The sequence below is a fragment of the Pinus tabuliformis genome, chromosome 1_2 (genome assembly GCF_031772625.1).
Source record: "Pinus tabuliformis cultivar Carrire ecotype Pingquan chromosome 1_2, CPIR1, whole genome shotgun sequence".
NCBI lineage: Eukaryota > Viridiplantae > Streptophyta > Pinopsida > Pinales > Pinaceae > Pinus > Pinus tabuliformis.
The window spans coordinates 240,387,018-240,409,937 of NC_142298.1; the positions used below are offsets into that span (position 1 = coordinate 240,387,018).

Sequence of the window (22,920 nt, forward strand, 5' to 3'; positions counted from 1 at the left end):
CTTCATAAGTCAATCTAGGAGGCAAAGGAGGAATAAACATGCTAGCAGACACAAGAAGGGAATTAGCGAGTTGGTTCTTCATTCTCGGGATGTAAGAAATGCTAAAAATATTAAAAGAGCCATTGAGCTTCCATACCTCATCTCTGTATGCTTTCAGCCTTGGATGCTTTTCTTGGAAAGTTTTGTTGACCTGCTAAATGATAAGCTCTGCATCTCCAAACACCTTCAGACCTTTTATGCCCATTTCTTTAGCAGCGTTTAAGCCCAATATCAAGGCTTTGTACTCTGCTATGTTATTTGTGACCTGAAAAGTTAACTTGAAAGATAAATGAATGCATTCTTGTGTGGAGGACACAAGGACTACACTTGCCCCTGCAGCTTCCTTAGAGCAAACTCCATCAAAGAACATGTCCCAAATTTGTGGGCCTTCTTCCTCTGTGATCTGGCAAACCAGTTTCTTAAGTTGTGTGGAGGCCAACTGGGATTCTTCAATCTGAAGAATACAAGCTCCAAAATCAGTGTCGACAACATAGATGGGATGATTAGTGGGATTCCTTTCATCACTGATGATATAAGCCAACTGAGCTTCTCTGTATAATCTCCTACTCTCACCTCCAAAAACTGGGACAATAGCATAGGATAGATCATTTTGCAACGTTCCACCTAATCTCTTGATCTAACCTCTGGAGAGCAACATGCCAAACTTGGAGGTTACATCTGCTACCACAATATCCATAAACATGCTCTTCATGGGCATTTGAGACAAAGTGATGGCTAGGCCTTTGATTAATCCCAAACATTTCACTTTTCTAGAGTCAAAAGAAAACAGGTCATGACAAGACTAGGTAATGTCAAGACCCAACTCATCCATGACAGCCTTGGGCATTAGATTATGGTTGACTCGTGTGTCCAGAAGGCAGTTGTGAAGGATTTTTTCAAGAATAATCAAAGAGACATAGAATGATGGGGAGTTGTCATCACAATTTTCAATCATTGGGCTGAGAACAACAGCCGATTTGTCGTCTTGCAGATTTACATAGTCAGTGGAGGCTTGGATGGCTTTAGGCTCAAGGGCCTTGAGGATAGATTTCTTGAAGGACTCATTCTTCACTAGTTCAATCAGAGGTATAGGTATGCTTAGCTTCTGAAATTCTGATTCAAAACTGAAAGGAGAAGGAGACTTGTCAAGGCCTCTTACCTCGTGAGCTGGAGGTTTGAGGATGATGGGATCAACTGCCGGTCGTTTCTGCTTTTTAGGTTGTTGTATTGCAGGGACAGCATCTCTCTGAATAGGAGTTTCCTTGGCATTATTTATCTTCGACCTCATATTATATCTGTGTTGATCCTCAGTTTGCAGAACAGCTTCACCATCCCACTCTTGGTTGATCTGATCATTGAATAATGACTTTTCATAGGCAGCTGAGGTCAAAAAGGAGGCACGGCCTTTGTCTTCCAGACAATGGATCTCATCATCTTCTTCAAACTTCTCTTCTTCCATGACTACATTCTGAAAAGGGGTCTTCACCCTTTGGTCTTCATTGACATCTTTGCTTCTTTGCAGAATCTGCAACCGCTCATTAGCTCTTCTATATGGATTTGGATTTCTAGGAACAAAGGTATTAGGAACTCTTCCTTTCGCAGGGTGTTGCTCAACCTTTAATTTGGAGATTTCTGAGGCTAATGACTCTATCATCTTGGTCATTTTATCTATCTTGGGATCTGAAGATGATGAAGATTCGCCCCTCTGTCTCCTTCTATCAACATTCCCCTTGAGCTTCTTTGCAGCCATGATGTTTGATTATACTTCCAAGGCTGCATCCTGCATATCAGCCAAGGTAGCACATCGTCTCTCCCTCAACAGTAGACAGAAGTCATAATCAAAGGCACTGGCATATGTGAGTTTAACAGAGGTAGTGGTGGGTTTTACTTCAGCTGGTATCTTGTTGTACATGCAGTTAAACCTCTTATTAAAATCAAACAACAACTCACCATTTTCCTTATTTAAGTTCCCAAACTCGGTGTGGTAGTAGAGTAGATCCTTCTTATCCCCCCAATGCTTTAGGAATGCATCATCTAAAGCCTCAATATCTGCTATAGACCTTGGGGTCAGTTCTCTGAACCATTTTCTAGCCTCTCCATCTAGACTTTGGACAAAGACTCATCCATACATCATCTTCACTAATGTCCAGGTTATCAGCATAACTATAGAATGATTCAAGATGTTCCTCTGCTGAAACACCTTTAGTCCTAGTGAACTTAGGCCTATACTTCTGATATTCTACAGTAGGCATGGCATTCAAAGGAGTGGATAGTACTAGAGGTCCATACCTAGCAGCTATGATTCTTTCCATTTTGGTAGGTGCTTGTGGACCTACCATAGCTGTGGTGGCTACAAGGGTACTGGAAGTCTGAATGACAGAGGGTTGAGGAGTGACTGATAAGACTAAAAGAGTATGATGGATAGGAGGATAAGTTTCCTTTGGGCTTGCAACAAAAGGAGAACCTAAAGAATAAGGAGCTGTATAAGTCTCTGATATTTTTTCTTCACTGCTAGTATTAGATGTTATACTCTCAACATGTATTTGTTCTATTACAGGATTTTCTTGAAGAGATATAGAATATTGTTTAGAACTACCTGAACCTGATGCTCCTTTCTGCAATGCCTTTCTTTCTTTGATGATTCTTTCAGGGTCAGGTACTAGGTCAGCTTGTGGCCTCTGAGGATTTCTCCGAGTATGCCTCACAAACTGAGCCAGAACTATGAAGTGGAGTCGCCAAGAGGTTCGTCCTCTAGTAGAGTCGCCAAATAGATGATTACAACCCAAATAGTGTCCAACTTTGTCTATCATCAAAGTTGGATCTGTGTCGTCCCCCAGGGACGCTGAGCTTCAGTCTCCTCTCCCCGGCAATGGCGCCAATTATGTTAGCACTCCAGGAAGCTCTCCTAGGTTGTAGCTCGGAGATGCCTGGAAACATATAAATCTTCAATATTGTTCTCTGAACTATTGGAATGGATTGGGGTTTGGATCAAGTCAGATGACTGTTTAAACTCTATTTTCACTCAAAACATGCATGAACACACTCAGCTTGACAAGGCTTTCAACCACTAATGCTCAATAGTTTATAGATTCAATGAATAGATGGAGAAACATGACTTTACTAACAAATACATATATAAACACATATGAATGGTCAGCTACAGAAAGTAAATGAATCTTACAAATCTAATTTATCAATGCAGAGATAAGATGACAGTTATCTGGCATTCGACAGAGAAGAAAACATGAATAACCCATTCAAGTGTAAGCTTAGAACAGAGGAAAAGATGGTGATTGAACATAGAACAGCAAAAGAAGCTTGTATTACTGGAATGAAGATGAGACGCTGAGAGGAGCAAAGTCTCCACAGTATCCAAAAGTTGAACCCTTGTTTCTTCTAACTTTTAGCCATTTATAGGCCTTTTACAATGCTCAAGGGCTCTCTGAGGCTCGAGGTGTCTTAATCTATCCCCTCTGGCTTCTAACCACTTGATGCCATAATTCTACATGCATGAGCCAAAGGTCTCTTTTTCTAATAACACAATAACGAAATTTTGGTAATTTTGCCGCACTGTCAGGTGGCTCGTTCGTGCCAACAATGCTCCATAATCACTTTTGTTGGTTCGGCTGCATCGTGCTGTGGCTTTTTCCCCTTTTCAGCTTTCTGTCTCTCAGGCTTTGTCCGCTCGAATCCCTCTTCTAGCGTTAAATAATCATTGCATAACGCCTTAAGGAGAGGTGGCCACCTATTCTGCAATAAATGAGTGCATCGGGCCTTTGAAATCCCTGAAACAGCTGCTTTCTGTTAACACAGAGAAATGCATTCAAACTGTGAAATTCCGCCAAAATAATGTTCATTTCGAACTTCAAAAGTCATTAACTCCGGTCTATTTTCCTATCGGGTCCGCCTTCAATCGCTATCTCAAAATCTATGCAATAATGCTTATATAGCCAGCAGGTCCGACGAATCGCATCGCACATATACATGTGTATAAGCCCCACTCCATAATGTTTCTCCGATTGCGATTCGCCGATCAAAACTGGACCATTGATTGGCCAGATCTGACGGCTTTTGTGCCAAGTTGCTGTAAGTCTCTGCTAAGCCCTATTTCATTGTTTTCTTGTGTTTTTCACCTCCTAGTGTTTTTCCGCCTGTTTGAAGGTTCCCCTTATGCGACGGTTTTGATCTTTTGAATGATTTTAAGAAGATTTCGAAGACTTAGAGGGTGTTTTGGCTCTGTTTGGATTAGGGCCTCGGAGCTAAAATAGGGGACATTTCCGCTAAAAATAGCAGCACTGCACCTCAGGGGCTAACAAGACCCACCTGGATCCCAATCCCACTAGAGCTAATCATCGTCACCCATGCCCTATGGCTCCAATTATGCTATACCCCTAGCTAAGAATATCCTCCCAAGAATCACCCCATCAATAGAATACCAACTCATAATCTCTCACGAATCCATCATGTGGGAAGGATTGAATGCATGAACACCTGCACATGGAACAAGTCTACTATGTTAATGCTACTCCATGCTCACTCATGTTGATCTGCCCTGCCAACCAACAAGATCCACCTAGGAAACTTTGCCCCTCTCTCCAATGTATAAAGGTGGGTTGATAGCGTTGCAAGCCCTATCGATGTACTCTTGAAGAGGGCAACTCCCAAGTATGCTCCTCTTATTGCCTTGTGAGAGACTTTAACCATCCCTCAACACCAAACTTCTTGGCTACTGACTCAGCACATACCACTCTAAGCTCCTCAATTTTATTGTTTTGTTGCAAGATGGTACCCCGAACTGTCTGGATCTTCTGGTTCAACACCATAAGATCTGTCCTAAAATGTGCAATCTTCTCTTGGTGGCTACCATCTGAAAGTTTTGGAGCCTTGCTAAATGCCTTTGCATCCATTTACACCCCATCAGTGGTTGGTCCCAAAGATGAATGCTCAACTCCCTCAACCATGACTCCAACTTGTGCCTTTAACAAGCTCTCCAATGATGACCCATCATGCACACTATGTACATCATGTTCTTCCTCCATTTTACACCCCTCTAAGTGCTATCCACGTTGGAACATCACTAGTGGCTCATCCCTCAAGTCTCCCTGAATATTTTCTCCTTCACACATGGGATCAATCTGTTGTTCATCATTTTCAGCCATCAAACATGAATGCATAGGTGAGCTACTATCAACATCTTCACATTGCTCATGCTTTTCAAAAGTAACCTCATGAAAATCAATGGACTCAAATATAGTAGAAGAATACTCGTCGGAATGGTCAAAAAGAATCTCCTCCATTTTCCATGAGCATGAGTGATTAGGCTCCCAAGGCCCCTTCTAGTTGAAGCAAAAAAAATTCCTCCTCAATTCATTCGTGTTGCTTGCTTGGACCTTTGCGTCTTTGTCTTCTCCACCAACTCACATCCTCATCAGTCCTTCCTTGGTCAATTGCCTTTTGAACAGTTTTAAGTTTTTCTTAACCAACCTTTCGACTAGTTCAAAAGCCGTGGATGAGACAAACTATTCCTTCCTCCAAATGGCCAATAATCTAGACTGCAACATCTTACAAATGTCATCATAGTTACCCATAACTCCAACCATGATTTCTAAGATCTTGAGCCTCTTTCCACATGTAGGACCTAAGGTGTCATGCAGCCCTTGAAAATTTTCTTCTATCAGCTGAAAAACTTCCCCCATAATATCATCATTGTAAGGAGGCATGGGTGAAGTTATCCGAATGATCTCACTAAGATAAGAAGCAACAATAAGTTTGACTGCCTCACAAGGGTAGTCCAGGTATTTCTATTGTATCAAGGCAAGTATTGTTGGTTTTAGAGCCCGAATTAAAATCCTCAAATCTGATTGCGTCATCTTGGAAAGTTGTGAGTCCAATTCCTCCAAATTAAGGAGGGCTTTCTCGATCACGTTCATGTTCTTCAAATCGAACCCAAGTGCAAAGAACCAATTCCCTATCTCCTTTTCTTTCTGAAAATCCCTCAGCTGCTCCAGCTATAGAATAGCATAGATTCCCTTTGAGAAGGGTCTTCTGTTCTGTTTTGTTCTTTGGCCCAAGGAGCTTTGCAGCCCAAAGAACCAAGTGCAAGTGTTGTCTTGAACTGTTGTTGATTCCATCTTCTTTCGGAGTTATTAAGAGTTTTTTTGAGGTCTTCTAGGGTTTTTTTTAATTTCCATCATTATTTAGCAGCAACATGTACAAGGTTATAGCACAAAGCTATACAAAGTCAGACTCTTGACTCTCAACCTCGATCAACTCAGCAAGATTTTGACCCATAATCAACTCAACCAACACACCCTCTGACTGTCATAGCAATAAACTTTTGCTTACATGGCCAACTGACTCAAAACATAGACTTCTCACATCAAGACATAGTAGCATAATCATGTACTCTGACCCCCACTTTTTTTTTACAGGGCCTCGGGACTATGACAAAGACATAAATGATCATTACAAACTCAGCCCATACATCTCTTCAGTACAACAGCACATCCCTACTCATAGAAATAATCACCAATTTTTTCCACTCCAGACTCTAGCAAGACTAACAATATAAAACCATACATTAAAGCTACAGCCATAATTCTGTCATAAACAAACAGCTGCATACACTCCCTCAAATACATGGCTTATATCATTTGAGTTGTTTTTAATGAGACTTTTTTGAAGCTTTTCTGGTAGGTTTTTCCGGTCTAATTTTTCTAAAATCCGGCAAGAATTTATTGAAATCACAAGTTTGGTGGGTAACCCCTGCACAATCGCAGTGCCCTAGGGGTTTTCCAGGGTGCTGAATCCATATATACAATCAAAAAACCAGTTTAAATAACACATATCAAGATTTCACCTTAATGCTTTCCGCCAGATTCCGGCACCGGAGAGTCCAAAAAGTCGCACTAAAAACAACTCCTATATCATTACATTACATTGGCTCAGACTCAGCCATACAAAGACACCACTGCTACAGTCAAACAATCTCTTTGTTACAACAGATCAGGCTCAGCTATGAACCCTTAACCTTATAGATTTACAAGGCAATATCCCCACAACATAACAAAGACAAACAGTATGAGAATCAATTTATGGACAGAACAACCTACACATTATTACTGTCCACTAAAATTAGGGTCTCGGCCCTTCTTCACAGCTCAGACTTTTTCAGCCCTGTACATGGAGATTTACACACAGCCATATGCCCAGAACCACAAAAGACTCCACCAGTAGACCTACAAACTCGCCCATTCAGAACCTGAGATGCTCGTTCAAGGAAAGACAAAAAATTTGATGAAGTATATATGAACCTGGGGACTGCTCCTTGGAAATCTGAAGATTAATTAGGCTCCTCTGCTACATCCAACTCGACCTGGGTACTATAGATAACTTGGTCTTCTAAGAGTGGTAAGCTCAGCCCCCTTGACAGCAAGTTTGTTTCTCTGCAATAGTTTGACCCCTCTGTAGCACTAAATTCGGTGTACCTATAGCAAATACTAGTCTGAACAATAGCTTGGCATTACCTTCGGCCTTCTGATGTCAAGCAGAATAGCTCGGTCCAATGATAAAATCATTGATAGAACCCCGGAACTATGTCCCGCAAAGCTGGTCCAACTCGACCTCTGAAAATCAGCACTAAATTCAGCAATAACTTAGCCAAGAGGGAACTCAGCCTGATGAATAACGTCTGCAAATTCTGCCTCCAATCAATACAATGACACTTGGTCTCAGAAGATTAAATGAGCAACTCAAAACTAAAGATAAACTCACCCCCCCCCCTGGATGTCAAATTTGACGTTCTGAATATGAGAATTTCAGCCCTCTGAAATAATTTGTGGGCAATGTTGTCCTCCAATTGAACACAGTTCAGTCTTCAATTAATGCAAAGGAATGCTGGACTCGCCCTCTAAAGTGGATCAGCGTATAAACTGGCTCTAAGAGGACTTCAAACCTTGAAAATATGACAAGATTTGGTCTCTGAAAAGGGCGATATTCAGCCTCCATCAGATTAATCTCAGACCCCTGAATTTATACCAGCTAAGCTGCAAGAACAAAAGGCTCGATTGCACCTTCTGCAGATCTATAGGTGAATATGCAATCTAATATGATTCCATACAGAGGTCGTCATATGTACAGGAATGTACAGAAGCACACAATACTAGATTCACACTAGTGATTGTTCATTTTATTAGGAGGAGAATGCGCACAACATTCTCAGACTTCGAACCAACACTCATTTGAACTCAATCTACCTGATACTTGACTATGTTAGGCACTCAGGTACTGGCTTTTCACGTACAAATGGGCAGCATTCTTGAAAGCAATTGCATAAAATAGTTCAGCGGTCCCACGTTGGCTTAATTTGCTCGACGTCCTTCAGGAGACTCACACCTGTAACAATTGCATCCTCATCGACTTTGTTGGCTCTGCTTCGACAATATGATTCTATCGGCCCACATTATTGACCCCTTCGACCTGGTTATGGCTAGCTGGTTCTGGAAATTCTCATGAAATTAGATCAACCTCTGACTTGCCGACAACCACATCGCATTGCATCAGTCGATTTAGCAATTCGGCTCCCGACAGTTCAGATTACACGCAGATTGCCCCACTCAACGTATTTGGGCACCTTTGATTTACATGTCGATCTAATTTACTCACAAGCAAAACAGTCTCGGCCTCCCTAATGAAAATACGGGTCATATTAAGGAAACTTGGCTCTGCAATGCAACCTCTGTCTTCCACGGTCAGCAAACTCAACCTCTGATCCTTAGCATCTTGATTTGTTGCTCACTCTCCAAATCGACCAATAATACAATCGGAAAATAATATGCTCGACCAAAAACTCGACAGGTGCCCATAGCATCGATTCTAATTGCAATATTCGACCCCCTTTTTGTTTCTATTGACCGCTACTCCTCAAGTGCACGCTCAGGCAAACATGCACAATCAATTTCTTACGCCCAGCACATTTTCCGCCGTTCCACCAAGCTGCGATATACCACGAATCTGGGGGAGTCACGCTATCACCCCTGACATGGAACGATTCTCCCTTGCGTTTAGAATGGCAACTTGCAGAAATAAATTATGGGTTCCACTGACGATATAGAGGAACTTTGGCATAATTACAATGCCCCCGCACAACGACGGCTCAATGGTGTGCAGAGTTTGACCTCTGAAATGGACAGACATTCCCTCTAATCCACTTCAGAACTTTATGTAGAAAATGCATGAAAATTTTGATTTGCTTGAATGAACAAATCTGAAACTAACTTGTAACCCAAGACACAAAATTTTCTCTACTTAATTTGCAGTGGAATAGGAACAGAAATAACAGAGTCACACAGTATCAAAAATACAATTTTTCTAGGAAACCCAACTAGGAAAACCGTCTGCTTGATTGAGAATTTTATTGATAGAAAAATGAGCAATAGATCTATTACAAAAACAATCTTGTTTCAATAGAAACCAATCTAATTATCTCTGATTGTACCAAGCTGAAACACCTACAAGACTCTGATCCTTGCTTCACTCTTTCCTTGTTCAAATCCCAAAGAAATTCTCCTATAAATCTGCGCACAAGCCTCTCTTGGTAAACTGATCCTCTCACAAGCTCACACACAAACACGAATCTATGTTCTATACTGCCTCGTCTCACCAACTCTACTGCCTTGTCTCACCAACTTGTGCTACAAAACAATGAATAACAATGTGGAGACGAGAACTGAGCGTCCCACTCCAGCACATCCGTCGAATTGCTTCATGAATTGCCCTAACTTATAGGAATTCTCCCTAATTTTTAGGAATTCATAATTTTTAGGAACTCGTGCATGCTAAAGAAAACTGCTTCTTGGTCTCTTTGACAAGGCACAAGTCAAAGAAAGACCTTTCTTGCTACTATTTTCAACACCTTTTAGTCGGTGCTTAGACATAATGAATTCAACCAGATCACGGGATTGCCATAGATCTCTATGCTTTCACAAACTCGGGTAAAATTTTGGTCAAGAATTCAGCTTCAACACAAAATGATTTGGACACCTGCAACAACTGATAAACCTGGCCCAACAATTTGATAAGAAAACCTTCATGCTTGCAGGAAAACCAACTCTGCTACCACTATAATATCCCTTTCACTATTTTTGACACAATTACTAGGGAATTTTCTTTGGCAAAAATTATTTAACGAATTCCATCCAAACACCATACAATTATGCAAAATTTAACACAATAGATGTTGCTAGCAAATAAATTGAATTTGCAATTAAACCCAGAAAAAAAATGAAGATGTTGCGGCAACAAACTCAGGTTTATTATATTAACCAGAATAAGGTTTAATATGATAATATAAACTGGAAGATAGTTGAGACATAATAAATGCGGCCTCCAAAATATTTGCTGCAATACTGAACCTGGCCTCTAAAACTGTCACTGGAAATGACGCCCAAATTAGAGATCTTGATGATCCCCACTCCAATCTCCAGATCTGTTCAACAACTGATAACAAAAGCTTTATGAGGTTTCTGAATGAAATCTCCTCAATAGTGGGTTGAGGTTTCATTAAACTCACCAAAACACCCTAGGGTTTTCGTCTTGGGGCTGACTAAAGCTGAAAACCAAGTTCTCCAAATGTCACCAACAGAAAATATAACCAATCCAAGATGTCCGCAAATGACCTGATTCTCCTCCTTTTAAGGGCTTGATGGATCTTTCTCCATCTAGAAGTGCTTTATTTTATTCTCACTCTAGAGGCTTCTCTCCTTTTCTTAATTTAAGTGACTTTTTTATTTTATTTTATTTTATTAAAGTCACTTTCCTCTTGGCCTTTTCTCCAATTAAGCAATTTTCCCCCCTTCTATTTAATTAAGAGACTAATTAAAGTCACTTTTAATCCTCAGAAATAACTAATCGACCACCATGCTTCCTCCAACCACTAGAAGTCACTTTTCATCATCCCACCCTATAGAGCTCTTCATTCTAGTTCCAACGAGCTATTACACTAAGATGTTTCTCCAAATATTCTCCTCCGAACAACACCTTTAGCGTTTTTAATTAAATTATGCTTAAAATAACCCTATTTTATGAGATTCGTCAAAATACAACGGAACCAAGAACGAACTATGCAAAACTGCCCCCGATGATGAAATACAGCAAGTGAACTCCATTGACCCCATAAAAATCATCCAAAACCTTTTGGGCCCTCCAATGTCATAATCCCTATTAAACTTCCATGAAACTCTGCAACTACTTGGATGAATAACTAAAAACAAGGCAACTGAAAACTGAAACCTAGTTTACCTTCACCAAGATGCATAGTTTCTTAACAACTTAGAAGCAGTGAAATAAACACCAGAGATTAAAAAAAAAACACATCACACAAATTGACACAATTGTTTACCCTATAAACCCAAAAGGGAAAACATGCTTTCTTTGTTGTGATATTACATTATTTGTTCTTGAGCAATTGGAACTATTACAAAGCAACCTGTATTTGAGAAAGCATTATACTTTTTTTCAATGTTGCACTAATCGTTATCGGGATATTATCGGCGCGGGGAAAAAATCGGAAAAAAATTGTAAAAATCGGGAAAGAATCAGTAAAAATCGGGGAAAAATCGTAACATACAAAAATATTCATTTTTTGCAATTTTTTTATATCTAAAGCATCTACAACATAAAATATATACATTGACACATAAATATGATAAAAAAACTAATATATAAGATGTTTAATATCATTTCTAATGCCACATCACACATAACAATGAATCATGTCCTAAATAGTAAGTCCTGACTCATGACTCCCAACTCAGCCTCAAAATATCAACAAAAAATATAATAATGTATCTCATACCATGAGTCATAATGTCATATACAATGAAATGAACCAAATAACTAAAGTCTAATACTACTAATTTCCTTTGCCATCTAGATGTAGATGTCGGTGGAGTTGGCAGTAGATTTTGTTGTGCTCTAGAAGCTAAGGAACTAGGAGCTACAGGAGGTAGACCACGTCCTCTACTGGTGACAGGGGTAGCTTGGGTCACCTCCTCCTCCTCATAAAATAAATAAATTTTCCACGATTTTTTCCCAAAAAATCGCGATTTTTTCATAAAAATCGGCTAAAAAAAACTTTATTTTATTGCCTGATTTTTTTTTTTTTGAAAAAATTGCGATTTCTTGGCAATTAGTGCAACGCTGCTTTTTCTCACTAATCTCAACTAATACAATTGATCTCGACCCTCTAGCACGCAACTATTCCCCTACTTCCTCCTTGTCTTGCCTGCCTCTTACTTGAATCTACTCCTCCTTCCTTGTGCACTAGAGCCCCTGTTTCCTTGTGCACTTCTCCTATTTACTTGCGCACAAGGAGATCCTATTTCCTAGCGCAATTTTGGCTCCTATTCTCTTATGCAAATATCTACAGGGATCCTATTTCTTAGCGCACTTATGGATCCTATTTCTTAGGACACAAGCTTCCTCAAATCTGCACACAATCAATCTCCTAGGACCTTGCGCACTTGCAATCTCCTATTTTTAAGGACACAAACTCTCTGCTCTCTCCACAATCAAGAATGATCTCACAAACTCAAGAATTGTCTAGTCTCACAAACCTTGTGTACAAAACTCATGATTCCCTGTGCCTTATTCCTCCTCTTTATAGACCCAATTCAAGCATGCAAGGGGCCTAGCTCAATTTAGAAACTCGAATGCTGATTGACAAGTTAACTAAGAGTCCAATTGATTCTCTCTCCAATCAACACTTGGAGTATTAACTCGTTCTCCCTTCAATCAAGATTGAAGACTAACTCACTCTAATTGAACTTGTAACTGCCACCTCGTTTTGTAGTCAAACTGATGAAGACTCCACTTAACTGAAGCTCCAACTCTACGCATGCCATCTTGATGATTATTCTAGTAAACTGGAAATAAACTCATCCTAACTGAAGTCTAACTCATGAGCTCACACTCATACTGAGAGAAAGACAAATCGAGGTCTTCACTGGCTAAGGCACAAGCCAGAAGACCTTTACTCGCTACATTTTAATTTTTTAACAATCCCACACCTGTAACCTGGCTGTCACCAACCCTGGAAGTCCATCCTGACCGCATCATAAGGGAAACTGAAAATTGGGACATTACAGCATATTGGGTTTGTCACTAAGTTCTGTTGGATTATTTGGCTCCAGTACTTCATTTTAAAGTGGCTCCCTCTCTATAATTGCACATATAGACAACAAAGAACTGCAAAAGATCAGGAGAGCTTTTAAGATCACAAGAGGAAATGATCCAAGGTAATAGAACTTCCATATCAACTGTTACAGCCAAGGTGCATTATAATGAACAGATTGCTTCTATCATGAGCACTCTGGTTCAATTAAAGCAGTAAACTGCCACCCTTGACACTGAATGTGATATAATAAGGAACCTGGTTGTCAACCTGCAAAAAGATTCTCAATCCGGGGCATCCAATCAGAGGATGTTTGTAAGTTCAGGTCATGGATAACCGCAGGCGGGTACAGTGCAACAGCTCTTTGTGGGTATAGAGATGGGGGCTGTGCCAACCAATATTGACCTCAAAGAGACCAAAAGCGGCCATATTTTCTGATAGATTATGTTTCTAGAGTTAATAGAATACAGGAGCAGTAAATATTGGGAAATTTTGCCAAAGACATGTAAATTTTGTAGTCTGATCTGAAACTATTTATCTTGTTAAAACTTGAAAATAATATACTGCTGTTTAGCTCAGCTACAACCTTTAATTAATATAATTTACTCAGTTTTTTATTAAACACATAAACCAAAATTAAATAAATGAAAGAAAAATGGGAGCTTCAAGGTCTTTATATTTCATGTCTATCCTGAACAGGAACAACTCTGGTATTAATGTAAAGGACTTTATTCTGGACAAGAAACTCCCAAACTGCACTCAACATAGCATTATTGTAGTCAGTAAATTCTTTTCCCACAGAGACATTCATGTTGTCAAATAAATAATATTAAAACTACAGATTCACTCCGGCTACTCATTCTAGTAGGTGAAATACTGATTCATTAAATAATAATATGGGATGAAGTGCTCTTTTATTGCTCAAGAGTGGCAAGACATACCATTGTCCATCAACAACCACAGCACCTATGAAACATCTGTTTTTTAGTATTAACAAATATACTTCCACTTCAGCCAAACTACGTGTCACAGTTGTCTCTAGAGCAACCGTCCTTTATTTTATGTACAAGCTCAAGGTTCCAACTTGAGAAGAGATATCTTACAGAACTTCCCAGTCTGAATCAGAGATTTCAGCACTAGGACATTCGTTGGTGACTGCAACATCTACAAAAAGGTTAGAAAATGATTCATCAATTCCATCCCCAGTCTGAGCATATTCCTTTTCATACCAATAAGCAGTTTGTTCTTTTTCATTAATTTCTACAGACAGACACTCTTTGAGATCCCCTTCCTGCACCAGACAATAATTTCAAAAACGTTATTAATTTAGGGTCACACATACACCAACGATGACAGAAACATAGATATTATATCATATATGTCTAATAGTCGATAAGGAAATGAAAAGAATTCTGTACCTTAGAGAAACTAGGGGTGTTTGCAACAGAAAGTTCAACAACAGAAAGGAATCTTTTTGCGTCTCCATTTAAGTTATCCAGTTTAACAGTTACAGTTTCCTCGAAGTTCTCCTCCAATGTCCTTTTTTCTCTAATATGCCTGTCCCTGGAACTTAGGCTACCTCCTAATTGCATTTTACATGCATTATCCAAACCTCCCATACCCACCTGTTCTGCAAGGCCTTCAATTCCTGCAGCATACAAACACAATTTTGCATTCTACATTTTTCAGCAACTCTTGTTTGCCCATGAATAATAGATTTAACATCTCCATCAAATATAGTGTTACAATTGATCAAGAGAGAAAAGAGAAATGTTGAGACTGTGTTCTTATGGGTTTGTGACATAAATTTAATACAAAGCATGGTCACACATTATGATAATACAAACCACGAGACTCTTCAATCAAATTTAGAAAATCTTTATCTTCTATACCAATGTTGCTATTGTATGATGCTCTAAGAATAGCAAGAAACACTGTTTCTAAAATGCAGGTGCGACCTGTTGTAAATCAATAATTTGAATAAGAACATCGATTGTGTGCTTCCCACTAGGAATAGGGCCACCTATCAGAAAAGCTTTACTATCTTAAATTGAGACCATTTTAAGAATCATGAGATAGAAAAGGCTTGATAAATCAGAGCAATGGAATTTAAATGAAATTGCACAGCATACTGTCTTTGAAGTACAAATACACCTTATGACAAGGCATCATCGTGTGGGCATTATTGTGACTATGTGGGCTATCATTTCTATGGATTTCATTGTGGGGTTAGCAAAATCACGTAACAAATCAGTGATAATGGTAGTTGTTGATTACCTTTCCAAATATGCTCTTGTGCTTTACAACATCCACTCAAGGCCTCCACAGTAACACAAGTCTTCATGAACAATATTTTAAACTGCATAGCTATGTAGCACGGGGACCCATCCCCCCAAAAAAAACCCACGTATCCTGCATCCCCAGGTTCTGGGGACATTTGGACCCTTACGAAACATCCCCAAACTGTTGGGGACTTCATCAGGGACTTGGTGACTTCCTGGCCGTCGCCAAACTACTGGGGACTTCAACAGGGACTTGGGGACTTCCTGACCGTCCCCAATATGTTCTGGACAGATTTCAGGGACGTTCCGAACAGATATCAGGGATGTTTTTGGCAGATTTCAAGGATTTTCTAGACAGATTTCAAGGATGTTTTGGGAAAATTTCTGGGATAATCCAAGCATATAGCTTCAGTTTTGACAATCAAAGACATTGATGATTGAACGATATGATCATTTTTCCTGTCCATTATTTTTGTAATGCATGAATCTAAACTTTTTGTACAAGTTGCAACTCAAAACATAGGTTTTGTATGATTGGTTTCAATTTGGATTTCTGATAATTTAGATATTGTATTTTCAACGGGAATATTACAAGCAGCAGCCCGCATGTCAAGAAAACAGAAAATGCAACATTTTAAAAGGCTAATCCTTATGGTTATTGCTCTTCTTTTTCATTTCTCGGATCATCTCAGCTTTTACATATTGTACATAGGTTTCGAGGATTCATTCAAGTTCAATGCTTCCACCATCCCAACCACAATCATTATGAAAACAATCAAATAGTAGTGACTTGGATTGGATACTAAATGTTTAAATAATTCCTATTCAATCCCCTTCTTAATCTAAAATATTAATTTAATCTCTTTACAAAACCAAAATATTTTATAGTGGTTTTCAACACAGCTGTAAAAAATTGCAAAAACAATTGAGAAGTGAATGTCTTTCACGTTTAACACAGTCATCATTAATAAGAAATAAGAGGACAGAAAAAATAATATAAAGACAGTTCTATGTTTGATAGATGCTTTATTGACCTTATTAAAAATTGAAAGTAGTTACAGTTAAGTTTCCTAAAGCTAAAGCTAATGTCTAGTGACCAATTACGGAATGTCACTCAACCCTTTTTTAAATTGCTCAGGATTTTTAATAAAGTGGTGTTGATAATTTCGGCGATTTTTCGCAAAATATCGCGAATATCGCGATATTTTCTGGCAAATGATATCTCACCTAGAAAATATTGCGATATTTTCTCTTTTGAAAACATCACACGATTTTCAAAATATCATCGATATTTCGCTAAAATCTTGCGCGATGATGCAAAATATCACCAAGCGTGCAGAGTCGAGCTACAAAAGTGTTTTTGGTGGTTTTTTTTGTCATTTTGCTTTGTTGGTCTTGGAGAAGGAAGGGGAAGAGCTTTGTGGTGGTTCTTGTCAAACCAAGCAGTAACTCCTCAAAATCAATTCATTCCTATTCATTCAGGTTGGCCTTTATTATATACATGAGGGAGACACTGTTCACTTCATCTCCCGGTGACTATTCATATTTCTTATTATTTATTTACATCAGTTACACTTATTCACCCAATCCTAATGATTAGGTGTCAACATTCCCCCCCTTAATTTGAAGGGATGTTGGTGAGTCCAAGCATCGTTCTGAATTGTTCAAGCTTTTCTCTTCCAAGCGCTTTGGTGAAGATGTCTGCAATTTGCTCATTAGTGGAACAATGGCGGAGATGGATTGTTTTGGCCTCAACATGATGTCGAATCAAATGATATTTAGTATTGATGTTCTTCGTTCGATCATGGAACTTTGGGTTCTTGGCCAACTTTATTGCCAAGGTATTGTCAACCATGAGTGGAGTCGATTGTACTTGTTTTACCTGCAAATCTTCAAGAATTTTCCTAAGCCACACAATTTCTTTTGTTGCCTTAGCTACTGCCACATATTCTGCTTCTATTGTGGAATCTGTTGGCACTGATTGTTTGTGTGATCTCCAGGAGAGAGCTCTTGATCCAAGACTCATAGCATAGCCCAAAGCAGATACCCCAGTTTCTTTGTCTCCATCGAAGTCTGAATCACAGTATCCAATCAAGCTGAAGTCGTCCACCTGTGTATACTTGATTCCAAAGTCTTGAGTTCCCTTCAAGTACCTTAGAACTCTTTTTGCAGCAGACCAATGTCCCTCACAAGGCTTTTGCATAAACCTGGAGAGGATTCCAACAGCAAATGAAATGTTTGGTCTAGTAGTAGTTGGGTAGTTGAGACTTCCTACAAGCTGTCTATACTTTGTTGCATCCTCAAATTCTTTTCCTTCAATGGATGTGAGCTTTAAGTTTTGTTCCATTGGAGTAGTAAGAGGATTACATTCTGTCATGCCAAACCTGTTCAACAGATCTCCAAAGTACTTTTGAGAAAGAAATATGGACTTCGAATGTTGAGTTACTTCAATACCAAGATAGTAATGAACATAGCACAAATCAGTGATTTCAAAACCTTTCCTCCATTCCTTCTTTATGGATGCAATGTAGCTTTCATTGTTCCCTGTCATCAAAAGATCATCTACATATACCACAAGATATACAACTGTTTTGCCAATTTTCTTGACAAATAAAGTTGCATCATCAAGATCATAATGTTTGAAATTGATTTCAGAAGATGCTCAGTTAGTTTTTCATACCAGGCTCGCGGTGCTTGTTTGAGGCCATACAAGGATTTCACAAGTTTGCATACTTTATGTTCATGTCCTTTCACAATAAATCCTTCAAGCTGGGACATTAAAACATTCTCTTTTAGATCTCCATTCAAGAAAGCAGTTTTTACATCCATTTGATGGACTTTCCAACCGTTCTGAGCTGCTAGGGCAAAGAGTGTCCGGATGGTAGCCCATTTTGCTGTGGGGGCAAAATTCTCCTCATAATCGACCCCTTCCTTTTGTGCAAAACCTTTTACCACAAGCCTAGCTTTGTGCTTGTCAAGTGAGAGCCATCAGCTTTATACTTGTTCTTGTAGACCCACCTGCAGCCAATTGGTTTGGTTCCTAATGGAGGATCAACTAACTTCCAAGTGCCATTCTTTATCAGGGCATCATACTCCTTTTGCATCGCTTCTTTCCATTCATCATGAGAAGCAACTTCTTTGAACTTTGAAGGAAGTTGGTTCGAAATCTATAGACAAATTCAATTCACAATCATAAGAAACATCCATATCAACAGGTGAATCAGAGTCATCTACATCACCTCCATTTCGCCGGTTTGAATTTCTAGTTCCTGTCTTTCCAACCTCATCAGGATGAACACTTTCAAGTGTCTTTGTCAGCCACTTTGGGGGACCTTTCTCAAATGGTCCAGGATGCTCCGTTAATTGAGTTGGGACTGAATCAAGGTTGAGTCTCCTAATTCTATCAATCACATCACTTAAAGTATCATCCGTTGTGGGAGTTTCATGCGGGGGAGAGAGTTTTTCAGAAGAAGATTCCACAGGTTGATCTAGTATAGGAATCCGCCCTTCAAGATGTGGAATCTAATTATCAAATTCTTGAAATGATTTTGCATTTGCGAATCTATCCAAGCGATCAAGTTTTCGCTCAACAACATTGTCAATTTTGGATAATTCAAGAAAGATTACATCTCTAGATACAACAAACTTTTTATTGACTTCATCATAGAAACGGTATGCTTTCGAGGTGTTTGAATACCCCAGGAAAATACACTTACGAATTCTTGCACCAAGTTTGTTTCTATGTACCTTTGGTATCAAGGCATAACAGGTGGAACCAAAGACCCTGAGATGCTTTACCAAAGGAATGTGCCCATACCACATTTCATAGGGAGTCTTGTTTCTGATAGCATTAGATGGACATCTATTCTTTATATATACAACACATAGAACTGCATCAGCCCAAAACATCAATTTTACATTTTTGAAAAACATCATGGAGCGCACCATATTTAAGATTGTCCTATTCATTCTTTCACCTACACTGTTCTGTTGGGAATTATAAGGCACAGTTGTTTGATGTTTAATCCCATGTTGGCGAAGATAGTTTTCAAATTCATTTGAAGTATATTCTTTTCCATTATCAGTGTGAATAGAGCCAATATGAGATTGTGCATCATTTTCAATCCATGTATGAAAGTTCTTGAATGTTTGAAAAGCATCAGATTTGTTCTTCGATAAATAAACCCAACACATTCTGGTGTAGTCATCAATAAATGTCATCATATATTTATTTCCATTTGCAGAAGGAACAGGCCTTGGACCACACAAATGTGAATGAATGAGCTCAAGTTTTCTATGTGCTCTTGAATGTGAATCATGAAAAGACTATTTGCTATGCTTTCCTAGAATACAAGCATCACATTGCTTAAGTTTCCTGGGAATTGTAAGCAAACCAGCAACACCATTTTTCTTTAACAAGCGAAGGCTGTCATAGTTCAAATGTCCAAATCTAGCATGCCATAACGAACTTGATGGAAGTGTACCTTCTGCATAATAAGAGTTGTATGAGAAATGTTGTGCACGAGCAAAGGTACCCTGCAGCTTGAGAAGCCTTTCTTCTTCTACCCCCCTCATGACAAGTGAGTGGCCAGATGCTTTTCTCACCTCAAGCTTGCCATCAAACATATGAATGGAGTGACCTTGCTGGCGGATGTGGACCAAGGAAAACAAGTTTTTCTTCAGCTATGGGAGATATAGAACATGATGCAAAAGAAAGTCTGGGAGACCAGGCAATTTGAGCCTAATTGTGCCAAGCCCTGATGGCTTGAGTTTTGATTGGTCTGCAAAGTATACTGCTCCATCAACATTGTCAGTAAATTTTTCAAAAAAATCTTTTCTATGAGTCATGTGGCAAGTTGCCCCTGAATCAAGCAACCAATCATTTTTCCAAGAATTAAGTGAAGCATTAAAAAAGTCTTCGTTTACTCAAAGATTACATTGTGCCACAACATAATGAGCGGATTCAGGTGCTTTACCTTTGTCTGTGTCATTAGTTTTACCTTTGGGCTGGTTTCTTTGCTGCTCAATTTTGTCCCAAGGTAACTTGCATGTAGAGGCATCATGTGATCCATTTCTTTTGCAGCGTATGCAGTGCAAATCTGACTTTTCTCCTTCAGAGTGCCTGCCCCCCCTGCCTCTGAAATATCTTCCTCTTCCTCTTCGACCACCTCTTCCTCTAGAAGAATCTTGGGCAAGATTCTTTTCTTTATGAGCAAGGCACACAGCCTCTTCAGAAGAATCAAGGGTTGTCTTCTTTCCAAAAGATTTCTCTTTCAACAAATTTTTTCACAAGAGTGTCAAAGGTAATATCTTTGAGATTTCCATTTGCTTGAAATGACTCAAGATAATTGGAGTAAGTAGGATAAAGTGCCTTGAGAAAAGCGATAAGAGGAATGCCCAATTCAACCTTAGTGGCTTTGATATCATGCATTATAGATTTTACTTTGGATGCAAGAGCAAGAGGATCATTATTTTGTAATTCAAGTGAAGAGTTTAATCATGAGTTGAACAACTTCAAGTGCAAAATGTGAGTCATAGAGTTCTTTCAGCTTTTGTAAGGCTTCGAAAGCAATTGAAAATGGCGAAATATGGCGACTCACCTCTTCACTTACAGATGTTGCAATTAATGCATAGGCTTTGTTGTTCTTATTTTCCCAAATGGCGAACTCTTTGTCTGAGGTAGGTTGTTCTGGCTCTTTGTCTCCGTCTCCAACACACACTCCTTTCCACAACTCATTGAAAATGAGGGTGTGTTTTAGCATCCGAGACCACTCAGGATAGTTCTCCTTGCCAATGAGAACTATTCCCACAATAGATGATTGAATGCATTGTAAAATCTGTGTACAATGAGAAAAAAACTCACTCTTCTACTAGTAAAACAATTTGCACTTGCTGTGTAAAAAAGAAAGAAAAAAATGCACTGTAGTAAAATATAGCTCTGATGTATATATCAGAGGTACCGTGACAGCGTATGGAGGAGGGCAATATATGATAATGGCGGAGTCTTCAAAACACTTTACTATCAGCATGATACCAATTTAAATGAAAATTGATTATTATAAAACATTTCCCAAAGAAATATTCAGATCAGCTATGCACTCTCAAAAAAATTTCAAATCTCTTCCTTATCAGTTTTTTTTTTTTTGCAGGTTATAGCAGATAGTAATCAGCACCAGAGTATGGAAAAAATTGCTTCATAATCTGCCAATTCGCTATGTTTGCCTTTCACAGATGCCACACGTAATCTTTCTTTGAAACCTCGTCAGCGCCCCCACAACCGAACGAGCTCTCCACGCTGTACGTAACCATATAATTGAACAACCGAACGAGTTCTCCATGTTGTATGTGACCATATAATTGAAAAGATTAGATGAAATAGAGGTGGTATGGAGAAACTGATGGTATGGTAACCGGTGGTATAAGTGGAGGAGGGGCCGCATTGTGGAGAGGCCGCATTATATATTTTATGCAACACGCAGGGTTCAGGCCTGGGATCTGTTACCGGGACTAGGAGGCGTATGGTATGATTGTTGCCGGTGTTATGTCAACCAAGGGGGCGGAGATATATAACGGTCTTTAACTGTGTAGAGGTATGAAGGTCGTGGTCGAGGTGTATACTAATTGAATGGTATGGAGAGCGGATGGAGAGGTCGAGGTGTATGACGCAATTTTAATACATGAGTACAACTCACAGCGTGCAATTGTGGGCACTCATAGAATATGGAACTCACAGCTAAAGGGTATATACCACTGCAGAATACAATCACGATATACATACAACTCAATGTTTAACTCTATTCGGTGCTCGAAAATAACAGTGTTCTAACATAATACCATTTGCACAGGAAGAAATAGCACCTCCAGGAAGAAATACCATACACCACAGCACCTTCAGCTTCAATGCACCATTCGATGCAACAACTAGCTCCAATGCAATGAATCGACTCCTTCAACAGTAAGATTATTGCTGAATATGACATGCAGTAACGCACTTCAACGAATGTATTAAACAATGAATGAGATTTCACAGGGATTTGACAGAGATGTCAGCCTGCAGAACATGGGCAGAACATGGGTAGAATATGGGCAGAATAGGCAGAAGGGAGTTACAAAGCAGAGGGAAGCCAAAAATGGCGCTGGCTCTGATACCATGTCAGACCAGGCAGTAACTCCTCAAAATCAATTCATTCCTATTCATTCAGGTTGGTCTTTATTATATACATGAGGGAGAGACTGTTCACTTCATCTCCCGGTGACTATTCATATTTCTTATTATTTATTTACATCAGTTACACTTATTCACCCAATCCTGATGATTAGGTGTCAATAGTTCTCAAGGAGGGATTGAGGATCAAACAGCGATTATAATCACCTGAAAAATATTTTGTGGATCAAAGATTCAAGAACAATGAGACAAGCTTCATTTCT

General features: G+C 39.2%; 1 protein-coding gene and 1 long non-coding RNA gene across 5 annotated transcripts in view; both read right to left on the reverse strand.

Moving 5' to 3' along the window:
• Window positions 1-8,689: 8,689 nt before the first annotated feature.
• Window positions 8,690-10,706, reverse strand: LOC149205273 (uncharacterized). The gene is made up of 2 exons (XR_016251866.1): window positions 10,610-10,706; window positions 8,690-10,536 (listed from the first exon to the last, which is right to left on the reverse strand). It is a non-coding gene; the product is annotated as an uncharacterized LOC149205273 (long non-coding RNA).
• Window positions 10,707-14,075: 3,369 nt separating this feature from the next.
• The window catches only part of LOC149205274 (uncharacterized), a 50,440-nt gene continuing 41,595 nt past the window's right edge, over window positions 14,076-22,920 (reverse strand). For all 4 annotated transcript variants that reach the window (XM_089394970.1, XM_089394969.1, XM_089394971.1 and 1 more), the window contains exons 4-5: window positions 14,629-14,858; window positions 14,076-14,501 (exon numbers count right to left, since the gene is read on the reverse strand). In XM_089394970.1, coding sequence (XP_089251096.1) covers window positions 14,310-14,501; window positions 14,629-14,858 — 422 coding nt within the window. In that variant the 3' untranslated portion in view covers window positions 14,076-14,309. The remainder of the gene's footprint in view (window positions 14,502-14,628; window positions 14,859-22,920) is intronic.